Consider the following 20,153-nt stretch of genomic DNA (forward strand, 5'->3'; position numbering starts at 1 on the left):
GTTTTTACATGTAATCTCAAGAAATCACACAAACGAATACAAATTTACTCTCTAAGGCTCAGAACTACAGTAAAGGAAAATTGGAGGGTTCTCAAGGGACAAGGATACGTCCACAACTCCTTATTTAAAACTCCTAGGGTCCAATGTGTTTTAGAATTAAAAGGTTTTGGGGTCTTAGAAAAGTAGTAAGTAGCATATAACATATATATCACACCAGCAGGGCCCAGAACAGCTCTCAGGAATGAGCATACTAATCTGCCTCTGGCAGAACTTTAAAATGTTCACACTTAGTGGGATGTCAACCTCATGTTGGGTTCAAGTCAGGTTAAGCCCACATCAGCCAAACTGAATACTGGAAACGTCCACATTTTGGAACTGCAGAAGATACTGGATCTGCACAGTCTGACGAAGCATCATTTCCTATATTGATTAGCCCACATCCCTGATCTCAGGGAGCTTCCCACCTGAGGCAGCTCAGAAGCACAGAGACAGCAAAGAATTGAAGCCATTTGGAAATACCGGGGTGTGAAGTTTATGTTCAGCAAAAGCAGTGTCAGAAGAGGGAAGCTATGCTGCCTGCCGGTCAGTCCTGGGCAGGGGGCAGGGATTCTGAGGCAATGCCTTGTGCCTCTCACAGCCTCCTCATCTAGGGCCACCTGGACCTCATGTCTTCATGGTGCTAAGAATGTCACGCTCCGAAGAGCTGACAAGTGGGGTCTGAGAACTTTACCTGGAGCTGCTGTGCCATAGCCGTAGCCCTGGTTAGCAATGACAAAGGGCTCGTTCAGTGTGATCCAGAACTTCACCTTGTCCCCCAGCCTCTGGAAGAGTACTTCTGCATACTCCTTAAACCGCTGCACAATCGTCTCATTCTCCCAGCCTCCGACATCCTGGAGTGCCTGGGGCAAGTCCCAGTGGTAAATGGTCACCTGTGAGAAAGCAAGATCAGCACTTCCATCAACCTGCTTTTCATGGGAAGATACTGATGCTCACGCACCAGCATAAACGTCTACTGCTAAAGCTGAGGATGGATGATGAGACAAGAAAGGCCCAAAGGTTCTTTGGTAGGAGGGGGAGGACAGCAGTGCTGAAGCGGGAGAAATTCATACGTCTTCATCAGAGACACCAGGGTTTGAGTCCCAGCTCTGCAGTCTACCAGCTGTGTGACCCTGGGCTCAGACACAAAGACCTCCATGTCACAGAAACCACTGTGGCCTAAATCATATGGCAGAGGACATGAAAAGTGGTGGACATCCTGCCAGCTCTTCTGCAAGTGTTAGCAATGGTTATAGTCAGGGATCAGAAATGCTAGAGCTTCAGAACCTCCTGGATAGACTGCACTGGAGTCTGAGGCTCTGAGGGTATCAGGGGGATGGAGGCATTCTTGTAAAGGGCCCCCCAAGGAGGGTCTTCCTGTGGAGCTGGGATCCCTTCGTTGGAGAGGGGTTCCTCTGGCAACATCCACGTGGTGGCCTTTTCTCCCTCCTGACCTCCTCCCTGATGCTCTTGACAGACCTCATCTTGGTCACACAGGGGTCTCCACCATCCTAAATCTGCAATGGGCTGTGGACCCTCTTCAGCTCAGACCCAGTCTCTCCATTTGCTGAAAATGCCCTCCCCTGCCTGCCCACTGATCAAAATCACTTTATTCAAGACTCACACCTCCTTGAAGCTTTTCTGGCCAAAGTGCTTTTCCTTTCTGTGATGTCTCAATGCCCTTGAGAGATACAAACTTGTTTAGCCCTGAGTTCTGCTGTCTCTGATGTTGTTCTGAATTGCTGTGTGTAATGGATCTCCTTGTCCACCCAGCTCTTGGGGTCCTGCAGGGGGCCACGGGCCATCTCCTCTCATCACAGCTGGCACTCACACTCACTGTAATCAATGCTGCATGGCTGATTTGTTCCTGCAGTGTTACCAGTGTAAGGAGAGAAGTCCAGATTGCACTTTTATTTGTAAAAAAACCTCTGCTTTGAGCGTGGGAAGAGGCAGGTTATAACACGAAGGTTATGCTCTGGCTTCAGTGCACAATCTCCAGCCACTACAGCAAAGGAAACACAATATCATAGAACTAGTGCCCTCTAGCCTTTTATCATAAATGGCCCAGAGGAAAAGGAAAAATGTTCTTAGGCTCCCAAGTAAAATTTAAAGTTTTGGTGACAGCAAAGGAAGCCCACACATGAGCTTCTTTATTATTATTCATACTAACTCAGGGCTTAAAAACACATGCACTTTTGCCTCAGCACTTCTGTTCCTAGGGCTACATCCTACAGATAAACTTCCACTCTGGTGTAATTATGTGTCTACACTTACTTATCACAGTGTTGGTTATAATGGAAAAAGTGTGACATCACAGGGAAGAGTGTCCATTGACAGGGAAGTGATTAGAGAAGTAAGGTACAAACAATTTCCACACAACCAAAAACAAAAAACCTACGTATTGTATGGAAATATCTGTAAGAACTATTGTTAAATAAAAGCAAGTACCAAACTGCATGTATTGCACCATAAGGAAAAATGAGGCGAAAAGGAATATACACACACATATACACACATGTACTGGTTACACATGCAAAAGGACATGAGAACCCAGCAAACCTGGTTGCCTGTAAGGAGGGGAATGGATGGCTAGGGGTCAGGGATAGAAGGAAAATCTTTATTGACAATTCGAAGTTAAATGTGAAAACAGCATTTTGTTTACACAATAAATGTGCTCCGCAGCCCAGCTGGCTGCCCTGTGTGGACTTGGCCAAGGCCTGGTCAAGACCCAACCTACCTGGGGCTGGATGTTGGCAGCCAGCAGCGCGTCGATGAGCCGCACATAGTAGTTCAGGCCTGCTTCATTGATGTACTTGGTGGTTCCGTGAGGGAGGATGCGAGTCCAAGAGATGGAAAGGCGATAGTGGGACACGCCCAGGTTCTTCAGGGCAACCACATCCTCGGCAATCTTGTGGTAACTGTCACAGGCCACGTCTCCCGTGTCATTGTTCTCAATCTTTAGTGGTGTGTGTGAAAACGTGTCCCAAATACTGAGTCCTTTGCCATCTGCTCTCCACCCACCTTCGATCTTAAGACGACAAGACATGGATTAATTAAGTCATGCAGTCAAGCTCTTCTGGGTCAGTGGGTGAATCCTGGGTCAGGACATAAGTTGCCATCACCTTCTCTGGCCACCCCCTGATTTCTGAACTCCTACAGCTTCCTGTGCACACTTTCTATACATCATGGTGCTGTCACGCTGCACTATGCTATTATGCACTTGCTGACTGACTGGCTTGCTTCCTGCAAGACTGAGGTCTAGGCACTGTGTCTTTCATTCTGGTGGCCCAGCAGTCAATGCAGTGGTGTCTGGTGTATGGCGGTGCTCACTAAAATTCTGAATGAACTAGTAAGTCCCAGTGATGCCAGACGTGGAGGCAGGGTTTCTAATCAGGATGTGTGTCACTTTTTCTGTGCCTGCTCTTTTGCAACACTTCAGCATATGTGGTGTGATACTCTGACTGGCTGCAGCTAAAGTAGTGCTGGCATCCTAATCAAGAACGCATGTCCAGGCTTGGCCTGCACACAAGGAGTGCACCTTGTGTGGGCCATCTGGGTGGAAAGATCACTCAGTGGTTGGGAGACTATTTACTGCAGGGGGACTGAGCAAATTATTAACTATGTTGAGGCTATTAGGAGCTAGATTCTTCATCATTGGAGAAAGGAGATACAAATATGAAAAGTGGGAAGGCTAGCATTAACCCCGTGGAGTTGGATTGGAATTGGAGGTATCAATGTGTTTTTTAACACAGGTAAAGATGTGGGTGGATGTACAAATACATAAAAGTGTACGCGCACGTGTATGTGTGTGTGCCCTGTCCACTGAGAGAGCCTAGTAGCAGTGAGTACCGGTGACCCCCCCAGTAGCAGTGAGTACACCTAGCACCCAGATCTTGGTTTCTAAATGCCCTTATCCAATAAAACAAACCAGGGCTCATTAGAGAAATGACTGATTACAGGGCTGGAGCAGAAAAGATACAAGATGAGCTTAAATATCTTGTTGCACCAGAAAGAATTAAGAAAGTGTTCAAAGAACAATGGGCCATGTCAAAAGGACACAAGACCCAGCTAAGATAATCCACCGGCAAACTGTGGGATGATTTAAGCATCTACATAGATAATAATGGCAAAAGTATAACCCATTGGAAGAAAATAGGACTTCATGAGGTCATACTGATGATATGTATCAATATATACTTAAATATAAAATATAGATAGATAAGTAGGAGAAAAGACAAAACTGAATCTTTCTGTTGAATGCCACCTAATAAATAGAAAACAAATAATGAATTTGGAAAATCACCATTTGCCAACTATTATAGTAATAACTGATTCAAGCCTATAGCCTGTGCGCTAGAATAAATCCCCAACCCTTGCCCTAGAATAAGTAAGTCCAGCTGCAAACCTGTGGGGCAGTGGTTCTCACCCAGGAGCTATTTTGTCCCCATGGAGACACTTAGAAATGTCTGGAACTATTTTTGGTTGTTACAATTGGGGGAGGAATCTACTGGCATCTAGTAGGTAGAGGCCACAGATGCCACTAAGCATCCTTCTGTGCACAGGACAAGCCCACAACAAAGAATGATCCATCCAAAATGTCAATCGGGCCAAGCTGGAGAAACCCTGCTACAGAGGATTCTGTTTGCCTCATGTAAGAGTAACAGGATCCTTCCTGTCTCTGAAATGCCGGCATTTCCTCAAGTAAACCTTTCATGTTCAGTGTTGGCCAGAGTACCAAAGAGGAACAAGAACTGTGGTTTCTTCCAGGCCACACAACAGGATACATGAGCACCTTTTGTGTTTGTGCACTTAGTTAACATATGTCTGGATATGACAGAATCTGGTCTGAGACTTCGTTATACCTTGGTAGTGTCGTTGCCTGGGGGTAGTCACCCTCACCTTCCTCAGAAATATTACAGGCAGCTATGGTCACCTAGGAAAAAATCCAAGGGCTAAGAAGTCCAGAGTCAGGGTCAGGTAGGCTCACACCACTGACTACTGCCCAGGTTCCACACTAAGCATATAGAGCCCCCACTCCTGGAACAAAGAAAATAAGTGGAGGCAGCAGATGTAAAGCAGGGTCCCACCCACTAACTGCCTGGGCAAATCACTCTTCATTTTTTAGCTTTCATTTTTCTGAGGAAAACTAAATCCTCATATTTTCTGCATCAGTGAGCTTCATTTAGCACAGATAAGGTAACGGTATGATGTTAGGACATCAGAAAAAGCTCATGCCCACGTGATAGCCATTTTGACCAAATTGTCTGCTTGGAAGAGGCTAGGTAAGAAATAAAGGTGTCCAGCAGAGAATCTTCATATTTGCATATCTTTGCCTAAATGTTTCTGCCAGGCTCCACCTGTTACCACCCATCTCAGCACAACTCTTGTAACTGCGCTGGTCTACCTGAATCTGGGCATGTGAAGAAGTCAGGCTGTCTGGGAAGAGGGCCTCCCAGACTCTCCTCAAGGCACCCATACTTCCCGCCTGCAGGTCCATGAAAATCCTCTGCTCCCGCCTGGCTCCCCAGCCCTGAGCCCAGAGCCTGGCACACAGTAGGTATGCAGTAGATGTTGAACTGCCCTCCACTCCTCACCTGATATGCAGCAGTAGCCGCACTCCAGATGAAGCCCTTGGGAAACTGTCCATATAGAAACTCGTCTTCCTTGGACAGCGGCATGCCGTTGTTGGTGATTACCTCCCTGTAGTATCTGGCAGAGGCTCTTGCTGTGCGAGGCCTATTCACGTTATTGAAATCAACATGGTGCAATCCAAACTTGACTGTGTAGCCATTCAGCCACTCAAAGTTGTCCATCAGAGACCATGCAGCATATCCTCGAATGTCGACACCGTCAAGCCTGTAGGCTGGGAACATTCCAGAGGGAGCAGAGGAGAGCTTTACACATGGAGGGGCGGGATCCCAAGAAGCCCAGCCACAGTCTGGCTCCTCGGTTCATGTAGTCCTCAACCATCAACCTGTACACACAGTAACGAGTGCCCTAAAAGGCAGATCACCTTCTCTCTTTCTTGTTGTGAACACTGATGCCCCCATAGCAAGTACTAATGACTGATCTTTGCAAAAGCAAATTGTTTTGCTGGGGTAAAGGGACATCTCTGAAATTCAAGAATCTCAACCCACTTTAGAAATTAAACAAAGAAATGTGAATTAGAGAAGAGTTTATTGCTCTGGGTTGCATGGGACCCACAGGAATATAAGCTCCATGTCAGCAGAAAATTATTTGTATTGTTCACTGCTATGTCCCCAGCACTTAGGATAGAACTTGTCACATAGTAGTTGCTCAATAATGAATGAATGGACCTGTGAAAATACTCTTGTGGGACTCTGTGTGTACACTTGGGGAGATGAACAAGCCTTTTTTTTTTCAGAATCCCAAAGGCATATGTAACCCCAGAAAGGGAAAGAATTACGGAATCAGGGTATGAAAGAGAGACTTGTTAATGGTTTGTTATCCACTCTGTCAAACCATTTCAGGCACATGACATATGGATACTGGAAGATTTTGTAAGGGGGACATGAACCCTCACATACCTTTCAAAGCTTCATTGATATAGGTTTTGTGGTAAAATATCCTATTGGTATCTTCCAGGTCAGGCTCGGTCAGCCCTGCTCCATTTTCAGTGATGTAAATAGGGATGTCACCATACTCTTCCTTGATCCAGTTGAGCAGTCTTCGCATCCCCCAGGATGCAGCTCTGTTTAGTGCTGTGGAAGGCCAGGAGGTGTCCTCCTTCTGGGTCATCTCCTGGTCGTCTTCGTAGGAGGGTGGGTTTAAGCTGGGTGTTGCATACTGCACAATTCTGGAGGAGTAGGTGTTGAGGCAGAACACATCGGCCGTAGCCCTGATGTATCTCTTCTCTTCCTCAGTGAAGCTGGGCAGGCGGGAGGTGGCTAAGTGCTGTAGTTCACTCCTGTTCCCCACTTTCCACTTCATGGCATCAGGATAGTCTCCATTTCGGAAAATGGGGTGGGCAAACCAGCCCAGTGAGAACTGCAGCATTCGGTCAGCTGCCTCCACGTCCCTGAGGACCCCTGGTGACTCGGGCTCTGCCCAGTGTGTACTGAGGCTCAAAGAGATGACCCCCTTCTGCTCTTGCCTGTATTTCTCATCATAAGTGTGATAGACTGTGGCATGAGCTTTGAGGATTGCATGGCCAATCCTGTAAGGTGCCCAGCCTGGGTCCTTCACATTTGGGGGAAAATCCCCTGAGCCATACCCCATCCATGCCTGGTACGTGGGCTCATTAAAAGTCATCCAGAACTTAACTCTGTCACCAAAGGTTTGGAAACAAAAGTCTGCATAGCTGTTAAATAACTCAATCAAGGAAGGATTCTCCCAGCCTCCAATATCCTGGAGGGCCTGGGGCAGGTCCCAGTGGAACAGTGTCACCATGGGAGAGATGTTGCTTGCCACCAAGCCATCGATCAGCCTGTTGTAATAATCAACACCATGTGTGTTGACAGAACTGTTTCTCCCAGTTGGGAAAATCCGAGACCAGGCGATGGAGAAGCGATAGGCCTTCACCTTTAAACCTCGAAGCATATTCAGATCAGCATCCAGTTGGTGATAGCTGTCACAGGCTACATCTCCAGTGGCATTGTCTTTCACGTTGCTCCCTGGTGTGTGGGTATAGTTATCCCAGATGCTGGGGCCTTTGCCGTCAGCATCCCAAGCTCCTTCAATCTGATAGGCTGATGAGGACACCCCCCACAGAAAGTCATCCCGGAATGTGCCGTGGTAGAACAAGTCCCTTTCAAATTTGGGCTGGTTGGAGAACTTTTCCCAAACTACTTTAGCCTTGGAGGGCACCTCGGACGGAAAATTGAAGGCTCTGATTTTCCGAGGAACGTTTGCTACACTGGGTGATGGCAGTCTTTTTACTACCTTGGTAAGGAAACCGTTCTTTTCGATCATGCTGGTGAAAAAGTAGGCAGATTTCCTGGGGGTCCTTGGCCTGCTGCTGTCCTTGAAGTTGATATGGTACAGCCCAAACCTCTGGCTGTACCCAGAGGGGCCTTCGAAGCCATCGATGAGGGAACGAGCGATGTAGGATCGAACATCCACCGAGTCCTCTTTGACAGCTGTGGAGAAAAACAACATTGGGATTGGTTTAAAGTCTCTCTTACTAGTGTTGCTTTTTAATTATTTTTAACTTAGAGATGTTTATTTGGGGTTTGTTAGGACTACAGCCCAGGAGACACATATTCAAGAAGCACCTGAATTGTGTTCTGCTACAAAATAGGGGAGGCTTGTAAAGACAAACCCTGCAAGGTTGCATAAATTGTTTGTCAAGAATTAGGACTGGAGCTGGCAGGAAGTAAGGGTACTTGTTAAGCAAGGATTGATTGGGATCTGAAATGATTACATAGTTGCAAAGGGGCTGATGTTGCTTTTTAAAGATTTTCCTTTTGACATAAAAATTTTGGGGGTGACTTGGATTACCCTCAAAATATTAACCCTTTTTCTTCCTCATAAAGCATAAAAGGAAAAGCCACAAACCCCTGACAACATGTCAGGCCATAAATCTCAATCCAAAGGCACATCCTGCCTTAAAATAAATAAAAAAGAAAATATGCCCTGTCTGCTAGAATCAGAACTTGGTTTAATGCAAAATATAAAATACATAATATAATAAAATACAATATAAAGTATATAAATCATTTTCTTAAAAAGAGTGCTTTTGTTTTTTTCTTATTGTAGCAATATTGACATAAAATAATCACACACTCCTTTTTAAGAGAAATAAAGCCTAAAGAAATGTATTTCCTTATACAATAGCTTAAAAGGTGGTCCCCAAAAAGTTAGATCCAAATCCTAAACCCTGATGCCAGTGAACATAGCCTTATTTGGGAAAAGGGTTTTCACAGATGCAATTAAATTAAGGATCTCAAAACGAGATTGTCCTGGATTAACCAGGTGGGCACTAAATCCAATGACAATCGTCTTCATAAAAGACATAGAGGAGAAGACCATGTGAAGATGAAGGCAGAGATTGGAGTGATGCAACCACAGCCAAGGAAGGCATGAAGCCACAGAAGCTGGAAGAGGCAAGGAAAGATTCTCCTTTGGAGCCTTTGGATGGAGAATATCCCTGGTGACACCTTGATTTTGAACTTCTGGCCTTCAGAACTGTGAGAGAATTAAAAATGGTCCAATGAGTCAATCAAGAATCAAAGCAATGGCTGTGCATGATTGTATTAAGAGGCAGGTAACGTTGCTCATTCACTCAGTAAATAATTTAGTAAGCACCTACTTTGTCCCAGGCTGTGTTAGGCTCTGGGATCATAAAGATGAATAAAGCCTCATAGGTATGGGGTAGAGTGAAGAGCTGAGCCAGGAACAGAAAGGCCTATGGTTCCACTCACTGGATGTTTAATCATCATCATTTAATCTCTCAGAGCAATTCACAGTTGTCCATGAAGATAATATCTGTTTCTATTTACTGCACAAGGCGGTTTCAAGGATCACTTGAAATAATGTCTTAAAGGGATTCCTTGATGCTGAGAAGAGTACATGCGAAGTGTAAGAGGGTGTCTAACCTCACAAATAGTAATCCTAGAGTAGGCCTCCACTCCTCACTGCAGTGCCCAGGGCACACACCACACTTACTAACTTTTTCTCTTTGAATCTAGACAAGGCCTTGAAATCTAAACTTAGCCCTCTAGGCAGACAACTAGCCACTATCAAATGATTAGGACAGACATATAAGATAAAATCTATTTGCTGCTATTCTTTACTTGGAACAAAAAGATACATAAAACAGTATGCTAGGTAAAAATGAGACTGTAGATATGTATTAAGCGGTTCAAAGTGAATGAAGGGAATGTACATTTTATAGCCAGTTAAAGGACATGAAGATCAATGTGGCTGGAGCAACGAGGGCAGATCTAACGGGCTAGAGTCCTATCCTAAGCATCCTCATGCCATCCTGTAAAGCCATCATCACCCTATACAGCACTTTTCTGTCTGGGTCCCTCTGTAGCCTGAGTCCCCTCTGGGAAAAGATGGTGTTTGTTCCATATTGTACTTCTACTCTCTTGTACAATGTCTGGCATGCAATGGGCATTCAATAAACTTATGAAATAAATGCATTAAAAGATGATAAGGCTTAATGAATGAATAGGACTCAGATGGGCAGAGTGAGGAAGAGGGCATTCTAGGGAATAGGAATATAAAAACAAAAACCCGAAGCCTCTGAGGGAGACAGGAGGCTGATGTGAAGGACTCACGCTATTACTACCAACAGTACTTTTTGGCTTCATTTCCTTGGGAAATCATCTTTGTCCTATAAAACAAAACTCTGAAGACTTGATGAAGAACCCATGTTCCAATCACCAGCATATCTATGTTCCTACCCTTCAGCACTTCGTTGATGTACTGGTTGAAGTAGTTGACTCTCAAGGAATCATTGAAGAGATCTTCACTTTCCCCTATGGGCATGCCATTCCCAGCCAGGTAGATTGGAACTTTCCCTCTTGTGTATTCCAAGGATACAAACTGCAGCAGCCTCCTTATACCCCAGGGCACCACACGAATCCAAGGGGATGCAGTCTGGGGCCATGAAGGGTCCACGTGTTGGGAGAAGCCTCCGATGGTATCATAGCTGGGGATGCAGGTATCTTGTTGAGTCTTGCTGATGAGGCGAGATGTGTAATGGGACAGACCCAGGAAATCAGCAGAGCCTTTCAGGAGCTGCTTCTCTGCCTCAGTAAACTCAGGAAGCTGGGCCACAGGACTGGGGCACTGTTTGTTCAGCTCTTGGATCTGGGCCCTCAGGGCTGCTGGGTAGTCTCCGTCCACAAAGATGGGGTGTGCAAACCAGCCTAGCATGAATTGCAGGAAGCGTTCTGAAGCTCTCAGGTCCTCGGGCCTCTCTGGGGACAGGGGTTCTGCCCAGTCTGAATTCAGTACAATGCCTACACGCCCCTGCTGCTGTGGGCGATGGTGGCTGTTGTAGTGGTGCCAAGCTCTGGCATGAGCCTTGAGAACCAAGTGAGTCACCTTATGAGGAAGAAAGAATGAAAAACAGGTCTTAGTGACAACAACAGCTCCACAAGCCATTAACAAGTCAACAATAATGTCAGCAAGTTAACACCAAGGTCAATAATGGTAGCAAGTTAATAACAGTAGTAAGGCTGACAATGTCAACATCAATAACATCAACACTAATATCAACAATGTCATCAAGTCACCAGCAAATTAACACCAATGTCAACAAATCAATAGAACATCAACAAGTCAACAACACCAACAAGATGTTAAGATGATGATGCTAACAATGTAAACAAGGTGACAACATGGGCAATGTTGACATCAAAAACAATATCAATACCAGTGCCAGCAACATCAACAATGTGGACAATAGCTTCAACAAGTCAACAGCAACAATGTCAACAACGTCCACAACACTGTCAACAAGTCAACACCACCATCACCAGGTCAATAGCAACAGCATCACAACCACATTAACAATAACAGCTGTTAATGACTTCTCTCATGTGATCCTCACTTATGTGGCAAGTGCAATCATTATCATGATACAGATGAGGAACACAAGATTTCAGAGAGGAGGAGAACACAGATAGTCTGACCTCAGGCCTGCTATTCTGCCTTTGTCCTCAGTAAGTTCTTATTGACTAACTAGTCAACAACCAACTGGCAGCGGGAATCATTTTAGTTAACACACAAAGGAGAGGACAATTCTTTCTAACCTATCTGTTATCTTTTCTAGTTAATGAAATCCAGGAAGAGAAACCACAACCAGGATCTGTTTGTAGACTTAACTCATGTCTTATAAAAGTCAACATCTCTCCTTGGTGGAGCACCATGAGAAACTGGGCAAAAGTAGGGTGTCTGGAGTAAAACAAGCCAAGATTTAAATCTTGACTCTGTCAGTAACATGCTCAGTAAACTCAAACCATCTTGTCTCTCAACCGCAGCTTCATTGTCTGCAGGAAGTGGGTAATTACGGATCCATCTAAAAGGATTAAATCTGATTGTGTACATAGAGCACAGAGCAGAATCTTGGAGTGTAGGAGGGGGCTTGCTACCACTTAGCTCCCTTTCTTTTCCCTTCTATCATCTGAAGATGACACCTATGTTTGAAAAATTTCATACAAAATATTTCCCAGGAAGAGAATTCCTGACTGCTTCTTGTGTCCCATATGTTAGTCCTTAACTGGCTCCTAACCTCCAAGAGCAACCTGCGCTCCTTTCCAAAAAGCTGGAACACTTTCCTTCTGAGCTCATCAGTGTCAGACAAGGTGCTAAGTGGAGTACTAGACAACCATAAACAATCACCATGACCATGTAATCACGTGGAAAAGGGTTAACGACATGCCAAGTGAAAAATGGGCACTAGGGTGATAATGTGTCAGTGCAGATTCACTGATCGTAACAAATGTGCCACACAGGTGGGGGATGTCAATAATGGGAGAGGTTATGCATGTGTTGGGGTGTGGAGTAAATGGGAAATCTCAATATCTTCTGTTCAATTTTTCTGTGAACCTGAAACTACTCAAAAAAAATCAAGTCTATTAAAAAACAAGGGCACTAAACTGAGTGCACACAGTGACAGCAGCATGAATGCAAGGAAGCCACGACTGGAAGGAAATACTGGTAGATTTATGAGAGAGATCTTTTCTTTGAAATTTGCCTTAAGAGTATTATTTTCTACTTACAAATAAAAGCAAGAATTAAAAGAGATTAGTGAGGTGGACTTTGTCATCAAAGTCTCCAGAAAAATCTCAGGAGCCACAGTTATAGGGATAAGAAGCCTATGGAGAAAAGGTTGGGATGAGCTTTACAACAAGGAGACAAACAGAAATGTTCAAACCTTCTATTTTCAGAAGTGTTCTCCCTCTCCTTGAGTAAGATCACTTGCTGAACAACAGCAGAATACAGCCTTGACTTAAGGGCTATAGTTTGGCATTTCATTGAGTCATTTATTCATAGCATCCCAGCTCACTCTAATTGAGAGTATTTTGAATTGTTCTCTAATTTTCTAATGTGTGTATCATCTCCCTCAAAAGGTTCTGATGTCTTGAGGGCACTTAACATCTAGCCTGCAGCACAGTGAATACTCATTTCAAAACAGAAGCAAACCCAAAAGGTAGCAGGGCAAAGCCAGACTAACATGTCTGTCCTGAAGAATGTTGCCAGGGAAGCTGGTAGGCTTTCTGGGAGATTTTGAATAAAAAGAAAAATGATGGAAAGGACCCATATCAAGCCATTTAAAATATTGTCTTCGGAAGTTAGAACACTTCCTCACACCATACATTTAAGTCTTTAGGCCATTTTGAGTATATTTTTGTGTAAGACAAGACACTATAAACCTCATAGAAGAAAACATAGGAAAAACATCTCTGACATAAATCTTAGCAATGTTCTCCTAGGGTAGTCTACCAAGACAATAGAAATAAAAGCAAAAATAAACAAATGGGACCTAATTAAACTTATAAGTTTTTGCACAACAAAAAAGGAAACTATAAACAAAAAGACAGCCAATGGAATGGAAGAAAATATTTGCAAATGATGTGACTGACAAGGGCTTAATTTCCAGAATATACAAACAGCTCATACAACTCAATAACAAAAAAGCAAACAACCTAATCAAAAAAATGGGCAGAAGACCTACGCAGATATTTCTCCAGTGAACACATACAGATGGCCAATAGGCACATGAAAAGATGCTCGATATTGCTAATTATCCAAGAAATGCAAATCAAAATTACAATGAGGTATCATCTCACACCAGTCAGAATGGCCATCATTAAAAAGTTCACAAAGGATAAATGCTGGAGAAGGTGTGAAGAAAAGGGAATCCTCCTACACTGCTGGTAGGAATGTAGTTTTGTGCAGCCATTATGGGAAACACTATGGAGATTCCTTAAAAAACTAAAAACAGACTTACCCTATGATCCAGCAAACCCACTTCTGGGCATATATGGGGAGAAAATTCTAATTTGAAAAGATACATGTATCCCATAGCAGCACTATTTACAACAGCCAAGACATGGAAGTAACCTAACTGTCCATCAGCAGATGATTGGATAAAGAAGTTGTGATATATGTATGCAATGGAATACTACTCAGCCATAAAACAGAATAAAATAATGCCATTTGCAGCATATGGATAGACCTGGAGATTGTCATATTAAGTGAAGCCAGAAAGAGAAAGAAAAATAACATATGATATCACTTAAATGCGAAATCTAAAAAAATGACACAAGGGAACTTACTTACAAAAAAGAAAAAGAGTCACAGATATAGAAAACAAACTGATGGTTACTGGGGGGAAAGGAGGTATGGAGGGATAAATTGGGAGTTTGGGATATGGAGATACTAACTACTGTATAGAAAATAGATAGACAATAAGTTCCTCCTGTATAACATAGGGAACTATATTTAATACCTTATAATAGCCTATAATGAAAAAGAATATAAAAAGTAATATATATATATGTATAGCTGAATCAGTAGGCTGCACACCAGAAATTAACACAACATTGTAAGCTGACTGTACTTCAATAAAAAAATTTTTTTAAAATATTGTCTTCAGGATATACATCCCATCTTGTTGAAGTAATACTCTGAGGAAAAACCACCTTTTCCCCTCCCAATTTTCCCATCTCTCAGCCAGTGTGTTGAAGGGTAGAGCTGGTCCCTGGCCTGAAATCAATCAATGCCCCATGGTTCCCTAGCCTAGACCTCCTGATTGGTTCAGGGATGGGCATGTGACCCACGCAGAGACCAGGAGCACAGGGAGACTTTTGCTGGGAATGCCAGAACATAGGCAACCTGACTTTTCTGATTTCTGCTGGTCTTAAAATATGAGAGAAGGACTGTGGCCATCTGGCTACCAGGTAGGCCAAGAATAAAGCCAATGAGGGGAAAAGGAAAAGAAGTAAATTTGGGTCCTGGTAACATCATCTGCGGTCTGATTAAGCTCCACTCTGATCAGCTAAAGCCGACTTCAATTTCCTGAACTCAGAAATTCCCTCCTTGCTTAAGTCAGTTTGGGTTGGGTTTTCTGTCACTTGCAATTAAGAGTCCTGACATGGAAAACTTGCTTTGGAGTCAAGTAGACTTGGGCTCAAATGTTGGCTTCAAACTGCTGACCCACTAGCTACGTCATCATGACCAAATTGTTTCTTCTCCGGAGCCCCAATTTCCTCATCTATCAGAGCCGTTCTGAGGATGTAGTAACAATTTGTGAAGTGCCAGCATAGTGTTTGGATAAATAAGGTAATTGGCAATTTATGGTTACTTCCATCTCTCTGATTTCCTCTAAAGAAAAAAAAGGAAAGATTTGCTGATGGTAAGGTAAAATAATGGTCTGCCAACCAACTGTCCTTTCTCCTCCAGGAAGCAGGAACTGCAAGGATGGGACGTACCTTAAAAGAGGCCACCCCTGGGTCAGAGATGCCCGGCGCGTGTTGGCCAGTGCCGTAGCCTGCATAGCTCATCACCCACGGCTCGTGGAAGGTCACCCACAGCTTCACACGGTCCCCAAAAGTGGAGAAGCAGAAGGCCGCATAGTCCAGGAAGGCGTCCACCACACTATCATTCTGCCACCCGCCTCGATCCTGCAGGCCCTGAGGCAGGTCCCAGTGGAACAGTGTGGCCATGGGCTCGATGTGTGAGTCCAGCAGGCTGTCAATTAGCTTGTTGTAGTAAGTGACGCCCTGGAGGTTGGGGCTGTGCCCCTGCCCGGTGGGGAAGATGCGGGACCAGGAGATGGAGAACTTGTAGACCTGGGCCCGGAGGCCTCGAAGCAGGGCAACGTCGGTGTCCACCTTGTGGTAACTGTCACTGGTCACCTCTGGCGTTGCTTGGCCCTTGGCAGTGTTCTGGTGCTTGAAACTGTCCCAGACGCTTGCCCCTCTTCCATCCTCAGCCCAGCCTCCTTCCACATTAAAGGCTCCTGTGGAGACGCCCCAGAGAAAGTCTTCAGGGAAAACATCCTGCAGGAAAGCATCCCTTTCTGCCTTGGACTGGTCAGCAAACATTCCCCAGACTCTCTGATAAGCTGAGTGGGGTGGCGAGGAGTCTCCTGCTGTCTCCACGTCTAGCTCCAGGGCAGTCTGAAGGGCCAGGCTGTCAATCAGAGAACAAGACCTGCCATGGGAGTGAAGTGACATAAAGGGACATAATAAGTGATGACTCTGAGTTACAAATGCCCCCAGAATGATGAATAGCAAACACGTAAAACCAGTAACCATTCCAGAAGCACTGAGTCAAAAGCCATATCCCCAAAGCCACGGGCAGAAAGTGGCTGGTAGATGGTAAAATGATTATTACCCCTTCTTAGGTGAGTTATTATCACCCTGCATGAGTGAGAATACTGTACCAACGCTACTGTTCTCTGTATTAGGTCACCCCTGAATACTGTCTTCAGCTCAGATGAAACTTTTTCTTCTTATGTATATTTATAAAACACAACTAATAGTAATATCTTCATTTATTGAGTTTTTTCATTCTGTGTTGCCACTGCGATAAAAATGTATGTACATTATCTCATTTAATTTTCAAAATAAATGTATGAGATAGGTATTACATGATTTACCTTCATCCTACAGAGGAGGAAACTGAGACTTAAAGAAACGAGTAACTTCTGGGCATTAGGGGCCAGCAGCTATTTCCCAACTGGCACAGAAGTATTTCAATAACTGAACTACTGGTATCGCTCTACTTACGTTACCAGTTAATTATCAACCATGGCTACACCTCCTTTCTTCTTCATGCTGCCTGGGTCATGGCCATAATGGTAGGAGCTCAAGCATCCATCCGGGACAATGAGGTAGAAGTTTTATTAAGGATGACAAAGCAACAAGATAGGACCCTGGATTCCTGATGATTTTACCCACTCTAGACTGTCCATCTCCAGGTTTTATTTATGTCAACAAACTTACATCGTGCGTTTTTTTTTTTTAAATGAGAACTTCTCCTTGATCACAGAGCTTGTAAATGGTAGAGCACAAAGTCTGTGCTTTTAACCAGATACCACTACATATGTGTGTAGATGTGTAGACATTTATATGCATACATGTGTTATGTTTTATTTCGGAAATTAATGTATCTGAAATAAACTTAACAGAAATAAGTACAGCTGAAATAAAACATAACATAAAAATGCTAGTCTCATACACAATGAAGTCTGGTATATTCTATTTAATTCTAGTCTATTTCTCTCCTTCTCTCTTCTTCCTTCCTCCCGCCCTTCCATGTTTATTGCTTTGTCTGAGTTCTGTCCTGCAGGCTGGAAAGCACTGTATAACATGTTAGCAGTTACACCAGCAGAGGGCAACCTTGAGGAGGGGTGGGTAGAGGTGGGTGTGTTTGGTCTGGAGAAAAGAACACACATGGGCAGAGGGGGTGCAGTACAAGAGCGTCTCCCTGTCTCAGGGCCATCATATGGAGAGGGGATGACACTTGTACAAGGTTGGCCCAGAGCGCAGAACTGGTAGAAATGATAGGGACGCTGCAGAAAGAACTCCCTCCCATGGAAGTGGAGCCAGGGTCTTCTAAACCTAAGCTCCTCCTGTTTTATGAAGCATCAGCTCATCTACATTTGCTAGAAAAGTAGTGACCTATGGTTGTGGATTATCCAAAACAGATGCATGACTCTGAGCACAACAGGGACACAGGGGGTGCTCACTCAGCTGCTCTGACTCAATCCTCTGACTATAACTGTCCTCCTGGCTTGGATGAAAAGAGAAATAAACAAACTGCCCCTGGATAAAACAGAACTTGTCACACAGGTCTTGGAGTCCTGGGATCACCTAGCTTGGGAAGAGATTTAGCATAGGAAGCCTCAGTCTCTACGCCCAGCCTTCCAGGTACCCCTCGCCCCCTATCCTAAGCTGCCTCAGAGAAGCCCAGATAATGCTTTTTTTCTCCTTTCTCTATATCTCTACCACACTCTGGTGCCAGAGTCATTGGTGGGCCTCTCTGTCACACCTCTGAGGTCTAAAATTCTCCAATGAGAAAACATTGTCAGTTCTCTCAGAATGCCCCTCTACCTGCCCCCACACCCTGCAGGTTCTCCATCAACATTCACCTGAGTGAGGACCCCAAGCTGTCAGTTTAACAGTAGCCAGTGCTGGACCTTTCCTTCAGGTGATGTACCACGAAGCCAGGGTGTTAGAGAGGAAACCCTGGAGCTGGTGTTTCACATCATCTTGTGGTTTTGTAGTCACTGTGTTCTCCAGGTGCCCCTTTTATTATGATCTCTTAAGTTTTATTTTCTCAAGACACAGCCCAGTTGATTCCAAGGGTGGTCAGGGAGCAGTTCTGACCTACCTACCCATCACACTGTTCATACTCCCAGCACAAAGCCTGACATGTAGCAGCTACTTGTGGTTTGGTGACCTGAACTGCTGATTTGAAGGGAGTTGAGAGAACTGAACAATAGAAGCGGACACGGTTGAAGACAGCCAAGTGCTGGGAGAGGAAAAGTACAAAGAGGTGGTTGCAACTGAAGTTTATGATCTTGGACCAAGCTGTGCTAGAAATGTCTGAGGTGAGCTCTAGCTGAAGGTCTGGGAAGTCAAATGACTGCCCCTGTCCTTGGTCCTTCCTTGATGCACAATGTGTGACAGTAAGGCGTGTAACACACCCCCATGGAGTGCTAAGAGTTCTGGGAAACTCCCTGCATTGGCTTCCATATCATTCTTTTCTCACTCACTCGAAAAGTACATTGGAACATGATGGCATGAGACTGATATAGTTGTGGGGATGACCTCAAATCTGCTCTTACTTTTTTTGCTATGTCACAGATTTTGGTACTTTAGTCTTGTGCTAAGATATTATTTGTAACCCTGCAATAATTTAAAACCTTGTCCTGAGAAACTGCTGGTTAGGCTTCTGCCCTGCTGCACAGCTGGTTTTCCTATCTACACTGTCCCCTCATGGGGAAGATGTTTCACATTTCCTGTGAGAAAATGTACAGACAACTCACCTTACTTACTCAGATCTTATAACTTCAGGGATGGGCAGATCTATCCTTAACCCAGCCGGCTCTTCCACAATTTTATGCTGTCTCCAGCAAGATCTTAACCTGGAAGGCAGGTGTTCAAACACCAGTTCTGCTAGTTGTGTGCATTTGGGTGAACTAGAGGAGACTGAATGACTGGTGAGAATGTCAGTACCGCATGGGGCTCAGAGATGGTGCTCCCTGCTTTCTCTCTGAGCCTTCATCCCTCATCTCTAGACTGGCCACAATGAACTTACTGGCCCGAGAGGTGAATGACAACAGTCCTTTAAGATTACACAAATGAAAGTACAATAGAGTATTCTGCAAATATCAGTCATTAATAGTTCTACAGGAAATCTAACATTACCTTTTCTTGGAACTTGATGAACAGCTCAGGAATGTATTAATATCAAACCCAATGGTGTGCACTTGGTTATTACTTATGGCTGTAAGAGAAGAAGTTTAATTCACTCTACTTGAAGCCCAACCAACAACATGCATGACTGCCATGAACAATTTTCCTCACTTATACGCCACACTCCAACTCCAAGCAATGGTTCCAAGCCTCTCTGGAAGATTCCATGGGCTAAGGATTTAAGGAGGTCAGAAGTGATTTCTCCTTGCTAAGAGCAATGGTTCTCAGCTTCCACACGCAACAGCATCACCTGCAGAACTTGTTAAACACAGACTGCTAGGCCCACTCCAAATTTTTTGATCTGCTTCTGATCAGAGTTTCTGATCTCAGGTGGGCTCTAGAATGTGAATGTCTGACAAACTCCCAGGTGAGGTTATGCCTGTCTGGAAACCAAACATAGAGAACAATTGATTGAGAAGAACTCAAACATCAGAAGGGGGTGGAATTTTTTTTTTATGGTAGTAAACTACACATAAACATAAAATTGACCATTTTAACCACTTAGAAAGGGATGAAATTTAAGAACAGAAGTTGTTATACCATCAAAGATGAGTCAGGGGGAGTCTTATTAAGTGGCATCCATGAACATGGTTCATGAGGTCTGTGAAGCCTGCTCAGCAAGATTACAGGGGGTAGAAAGGGGACTACCAAGTTCTCCCATATTCTGATCTTACAAGAAGACTGGACTGGATACCAAGGCACCTAGGA

At 44.3% G+C, this 20,153-nt stretch overlaps 1 protein-coding gene across 3 annotated transcripts in view; it reads right to left on the reverse strand.

The window, feature by feature from the left end:
- The window catches only part of LCT (lactase), a 60,124-nt gene that overhangs the window by 16,255 nt on the left and 23,716 nt on the right, over positions 1-20,153 (reverse strand). For all 3 annotated transcript variants that reach the window (XM_045508835.2, XM_074363577.1, XM_045508834.2), the window contains exons 5-11: positions 19,398-19,476; positions 15,450-16,173; positions 10,410-11,055; positions 6,585-8,135; positions 5,631-5,899; positions 2,774-3,064; positions 731-929 (exon numbers count right to left, since the gene is read on the reverse strand). In XM_045508835.2, coding sequence (XP_045364791.1) covers positions 731-929; positions 2,774-3,064; positions 5,631-5,899; positions 6,585-8,135; positions 10,410-11,055; positions 15,450-16,173; positions 19,398-19,476 — 3,759 coding nt within the window. The remainder of the gene's footprint in view (positions 1-730; positions 930-2,773; positions 3,065-5,630; positions 5,900-6,584; positions 8,136-10,409; positions 11,056-15,449; positions 16,174-19,397; positions 19,477-20,153) is intronic.

The sequence above is a fragment of the Camelus bactrianus genome, chromosome 5 (assembly GCF_048773025.1).
Source record: "Camelus bactrianus isolate YW-2024 breed Bactrian camel chromosome 5, ASM4877302v1, whole genome shotgun sequence".
Lineage (NCBI taxonomy): Eukaryota > Metazoa > Chordata > Mammalia > Artiodactyla > Camelidae > Camelus > Camelus bactrianus.